Source organism: Neltuma alba, unplaced genomic scaffold, assembly GCF_004799145.2.
Source record: "Neltuma alba isolate B1F8T4 unplaced genomic scaffold, ASM479914v2 tig00004610_pilon, whole genome shotgun sequence".
NCBI classification, from domain to species: Eukaryota; Viridiplantae; Streptophyta; class Magnoliopsida; order Fabales; family Fabaceae; genus Neltuma; species Neltuma alba.
In genome coordinates, this window is record NW_021633787.1 from 5507 (window position 1) to 11378 (window position 5872).

The 5872-nt window shown below is 32.1% G+C and overlaps 1 protein-coding gene across 1 annotated transcript; it reads left to right on the forward strand.

The window, feature by feature from the left end:
* The first annotated feature begins 1157 nt into the window (after window positions 1–1157).
* Window positions 1158–2987, forward strand: LOC114745321 (cytochrome P450 71D10-like). The gene is made up of 2 exons (XM_028933484.1): window positions 1158–2048; window positions 2376–2987. The coding sequence occupies exons 1-2, from the start codon at window positions 1158–1160 to the stop codon at window positions 2985–2987; spliced, it is 1503 nt and encodes a 500-aa protein (XP_028789317.1).
* The last annotated feature ends 2885 nt before the right edge of the window (window positions 2988–5872 follow it).

A 5872-nucleotide genomic window follows, 5' to 3' on the forward strand; every position in this document is an offset into this window, starting at 1 on the left:
AGAGAAGATTTAGAAGGATAGTTTTAACCAAGTGCATATGAAGAATGTGCTACGGATTGTGGGAAAGACTGTTTTAAAATTAATTTTACTCACTAGAGTATTAAAAAAAATTTGTAAACAAATATTAGGTAAAATGCCTCATTAGAATAATTGTTTTAGATATAAATACATACATTATTCAGGGGTGAATTAAATAATATTATGTTAGCTGGCAAAAATAGTAATTAGAAAACTTTTAAGAGTTAAAAGATTGAGATTGGTGAAGTTATTGAAATGTTATCTATATTTCATCAAATTTTAATATTTGGACCAAAAAACCTAAACCTAGATGAATCCTCAATTAACTCCTTAGATGATTAGCGCCCTTGTTCTTTCTCTTTCCTACGTTTCGTTCTCCTTAGTGAATTTTCCTTTCCCATCAGTTTTTATCCCAGTTGCTTTCTTTCTTTTCTTTTCTCAATTGTATACATATACCAAGTCTTTTTATTTTTCTACTCCTAATCAATATATATTTATATATATATGTATACTCTTTCAGTCTCAAATATAAGACCCATGTTTTAGTATAAAATACCATGTATATATATCATCATATACTCTTAATCATTTTATTTATAAATCACTGCCAATATATTTTTTCAGAACCCAAAAAAAAAACTTTAAACCTTTATAACTCTGTCTTAAAATTTAAACATTTAAAAATTTTATCTTTATATAATATATGCATTTTTTTAAAAATAGCATTCTGCACAATAATAAATAAAAGTAAATTTAAACTAAATATTTAATCATTTGATTTATAAAAAGGATAAAAATTCTTCTAGGAGTATATTGTCAATTCATGTACTCTCTCATCAACCACGCCATCTTCTTCCTTTTCTTTGTTACTCTCTACTTTTCTTTCTTCCCATTTTCCTAAACCGCCAATTTAGACCTGCCAACTTGAAGTAGTGGAATTTGAACACGTTTTTCTTTAAGTACCTGATAATTATTATTTTCTTCTTTTTTTTATTTCTCAAGACATTTTTGTGTCCTTAATCAATGAATGAACTTATCAACTGATTCTACCTATAAATTTATTTAATAACTTAGAAGCAGTACTGTTTTATCCTGTAAGCCTCATCCTCTGCCTTTGGGTAATAATAACATAGACTTTCATGGAGGTTCAGGTTCCTATTTCTTTCTTCTTCACCTTTTTTTGCTTTTTCATAGTTGTATTAAGCATAGTTAAAAGACCTCATTCCAGAAAGTCCCTCAGAACCCTACCACCAGGACCATGGAAGATACCTCTCATAGGGAATTTACATCAGTTTGTAGGATCACTACCCCATCATTCTCTAAGAAAATTGGCAAACAAATATGGACCCTTAATGCATCTTCAGCTTGGAGGAACTTCAAACATAGTAATCTCATCCCCAGAAATGGCCAAAGAGATCATGAAGACCCATGATGCCATTTTCTCTAACAGACCATATTTTCTTGCTTCAAGAATTATTTCATACAATTCAACCAACATTGGTTTTTCTCCTTATGGAAGTTACTGGAGGCATCTGAGGAAAATCTGCACTGTGGAGCTATTATCAGCAAAGAGAGTTCAATCATTCAGTCATATAAGAGAAGAAGAAGTTTCTGCCCTTGTTAGGAAAATTTCTGCAAATGAAGGATCTGTGATTAATCTCAGTGAGTACCTTTTCTCACTCACGACTGGAATAACTTCAAGAGCAGCTTTTGGTAAGAAATGTGGAGACCATGAAGCTTTCTTATCAACAATGGAAGAAGCTTTAAAGCTGGCTGGAGGTTTCTCTGTTTCTGATCTGTTTCCTTCTGTCAAAGTTCTTCCATTGATCAGTGGGATGAGAGGCAAGCTTGAGAGGCTTCACAGGGAGCTTGATAGAATACTTGAGAACATAGTCAAGGATCATAAAGAGGAAAAGAGAATCCATGGCCAAGCTGAGGAAGATCTAGTTGATGTTCTACTAAAGCTTCAACAGCAGAATGATCCTCATACCCCTCAGCTTACCGACAACAATATCAAAGCTGTTATTCTGGTTAGTACCTTATTTCTTCATTAATTATATGCTAAAAATGTTACATTCGAGGAAAGAGATGAAGAAGCCCCACTCAAATATTTATCAGTAGCCTTCAGATCCCATTTTGATTATACTTTTTATAGGCTGTTTTGTTTAGATCATCTCTTTGAAATTATTAATAGCATATTGCACAAAGAAAATTTAGTAAAAAATAATATAAGATGCTACCTTTAATAGAGGACAAGATTTTCTTGAAAATAGCATCCAATATGCCTTAGACATTTCTTCAACTATGTTTCTGGTTGATTTGCCAATCTTTACTCAATCAGCTTCATCCATAATCAGGACATTTTTGGAGCTGGAACTGACACATCATCAACAACCCTAGAGTGGGCAATGTCAGAAATGCTGAAAAACCCAAAGGTTATGGAAGAAGCACAGGCAGAGGTAAGAAAGGTATTCAGAGAACAAGGTTATGCCTCTGAAGCAGACCTTCAGCATTTGAAATATTTAAAGCTGGTCGTTAAAGAAACTCTTAGACTACATCCACCAGCAGTACTGCTACTTCCAAGAGAAAACACGGAGAAATGCAAAATCAATGGATATGAGATACCTGCTAAGACGAGAGTGATTGTGAATGCTTGGGCTATAGGAAGAGACTCCATGATTTGGAATGAAGCTGAGAGATTCAGACCAGAGAGGTTTGTTGATAGTCCAATTGATTTCAGAGGAAGAGACTTTGAATACATACCATTTGGGGGCGGCAGGAGGATATGCCCAGGAATCACTTTTGCCACAGCTCTTATTGAGCAGGCACTGGCTCAATTGCTTTATCATTTTAATTGGAAGCTTCCCAATGAAATGCAGATTGAAGAATTTGACATGACTGAGTCCTTTGGTTCCACAGTAAGAAGAAAAGACAAGCTCTTAGTAATTCCTATTGGTTGTTGCAACTAAACCCATATCAAGTCCAAAAAGAACTACAAGGCTATATGTTTGGAGTGGTAATTTCTACCATATTATGCTAGAATAAAATTGGGCAATTTCTTAGATCATTGTGGAAATGCGTTTAGTCCATCGAGTACAAGGAAGTAAAGTTTACATGGGAATCATCATCAATCAACAATAAATGTAGAATTTATAATTATGCTATTTTATGATATATATATATATATATATATATTGGATTTTGCGTTTGTTTTCCTCATAATTATTTTTTGTCTAACAAAAGAGACTAGTGACCCACAACTTGGTGAACTAAGGTTTGAATCTCTGTTGGGAAAGATATCCATATTTAGTATATGATAGTGTCTACAAAGCAAACAAGCAAAAAGAAAAGAAACCACAATTAAGGAGAAATACTAGTTATTTGACCCAAAAAAAAAAGAAGAAAAGAAATGCTACTCCCTCTGTCCATGATACAAGAAGTATTGTAAAAAAATTTTGATCCAAAGTATAAGAGATTAACAAGTTAATTAATGATAATTTTTCACTTTTATCTCTTATTATACTGAGAAAAGATATTAGAGAATTTTTCAATCATATTTTTTAATAATAGAAAAATAGGTAACTTTCATGAATTTAAAACAAATTTTAAAACTTAGCTAACATTCCTTAATTTATAAAAAAGCCTCACCATAATCTTATATTATGAACAGGAGGGAACAATAACAATGGGGTTAAGTTGAAAGATCATAAGCCTCGGTTTGATTTACTTTAGGAATTGTTTGGGTTGGAGACTTGGAGTTTGGGTGGTCAAAACCGAAATTTTGAAGGTGAAAAAGCAAGTGGGACTTTTTTTTTTTTTTTGGGTCTCATGGGAACTAGGGGTGTACATGAGGCCCAAATACCCGCTAAACCCACTCAAGCCCAAAAAAAAATTGTCCAGCCCAGCCCGAAAAAGAATGTGCATCTTTGGGTTGGACATTTCATTGGCAGGGTTGGGCATTGAGCTAAACATGCTGCCGTGCCAATTTGGCCCTACCCGAATTATATATATTACTCCTCCGGTCTTTAATATAGAATCCAATTGTTAAATTGATTTTGGTCCTAAATATAAGACTCATTTATCATATTTATCAATTTTTTCTAAATTACCCCTATGGATACTCCCTCAACCATAATTAAGTAGAAAAGGAAGATAGAGTATTAAGAAAGATAATTATGGTATTTTAGGAAAAACATGTCATATTTCTTATAATTAATTAACTTACCTAACTTTCTTAATCTAATCAAATTGGTTAAATGGGTCTTATATTAAGGGTTGAAGGAGTATAATTTATGAAATAATATTAATATATTATATTTCTCTATTGAAAAAAAAAATTTATCTCCCTCCTCTTTGTAATTTAATTTATTATTGTTACATGTCTGTTAGATTTCCATTTTAGGGAATTTAATTCTTCTGAAGTAGCACTAGTATCTTGCTTTTAACTTGTTCTTCATGAGCTTCATTAGATATATCCTATTGTATGTTTCTATTACAATGTTGGCTATTTATAAATCAGCTTTTCCCCCTATATCATTAACAACTTTTCTTTGTTAGAGAATGGAGCTTATACGTTACATATTTGTATAAATTAAATCAACAATTTTGAATATTTATACAAGATACAAAATAAGATGGGGAAATTGCAAAAAAAGACCTTGGAATTGTAAAAACGCAGATAGGGACCCTTGACAACTTCACTTTGAGTCTTGACAAGAATAATATGCCCTGAAGTTGTCAAAACCTAAAGTGAAGTTGTCAAGGGTCCCTATCTGCGTTTTTGTAATTCCAAGGTCTTTTTTTGCAATTTTCCCAAATAAGATTGGGGTTGGAGCAAGGACAAAAAATTGGGGTTTAATTATCTAAATTACATTTTTTTTAATTTAATTTATATTTAGTTATTTTGTATTAATTTTTTATGAACAAGTCATATGATAAAAAAAAGTCTTTTAGTTGTGTGGACTGCTAACTATATTGTATCATATAATAAGTGTTTGCATATTAAAAGTGGTTATATTAAATTATTATAAGATTTTAAGATTTTTTATTTTTCTTTTTTCACCATATTTTTGTATAGTCTATATTATTTTTGTTAGCCCATTGCTTCAATTTTAATATTTTTTTGCAATCCTTTAGGTAACATTTAATTTTTGCCGCTTGAATGGATAATCAAACTTCTATTACATCGACATCCACAGCCCTCAACGAAATATCTCAAGGTGCTTCAACATCTCTTTGATTTTTTTAGATGCTTTATTCTTTTCTCAACTTTGTGGAGATTGATACAAACTGTTTGAATTTCAAGGCTTTAGTTACAATCTTGAGTTGTTTTGTTCTAAATGGATTATGAATATTATTTATTTGGATATTTGTTAAGACTTGTTTTGAATTGTTTTGGGATGATTTCAATGTGAGAAAATGTAAAATTACAAATTTTTAGGTATGGACAAAAGTTTTTTTACATGTGATATTAACATGCTATCACCATTCGGGCGGCGAAGCCCGCCCTGCCCAGTCCGCTCATACCCAGTCCAAAATGGTTAGGGCTTCTGCTGGCAGGGTCAGGCAGCGGGCTCAAAAATGCAGCCCACTCATATTTTGGATAGGGATTTTGCCCTACTCAATCCTGCTCATGTGCATCCCTAATAGGAATGAGCGTTAAAAGTATAACATCCCCCAAAAAAACACTAAAGTTTAAGTCAAAATTACCTTTTTTGGGCTTATGGGTTGCGTTAAGCTAAAATTATCTTCAAGACAAATGAATTGTGTTAGTGACATTCAAACTTAAGTTCAGAAAATTTCAGTTTGTGAAAATTATTGTTTTGTAAAAACTGATCCAAATATACCCTGCATT

Excerpts from the sequence above, each read along its gene's own strand:
- LOC114745321 (XM_028933484.1), top strand. The coding sequence starts at position 1,158 with ATGGAGGTTCAGGTTCCTATTTCTTTCTTCTTCACCTTTTTTTGCTTT. Across the intron at positions 2,049-2,375 it reads ATATCAAAGCTGTTATTCTG|GACATTTTTGGAGCTGGAAC; the intron begins GTTAGTACCTTA and ends ATCCATAATCAG.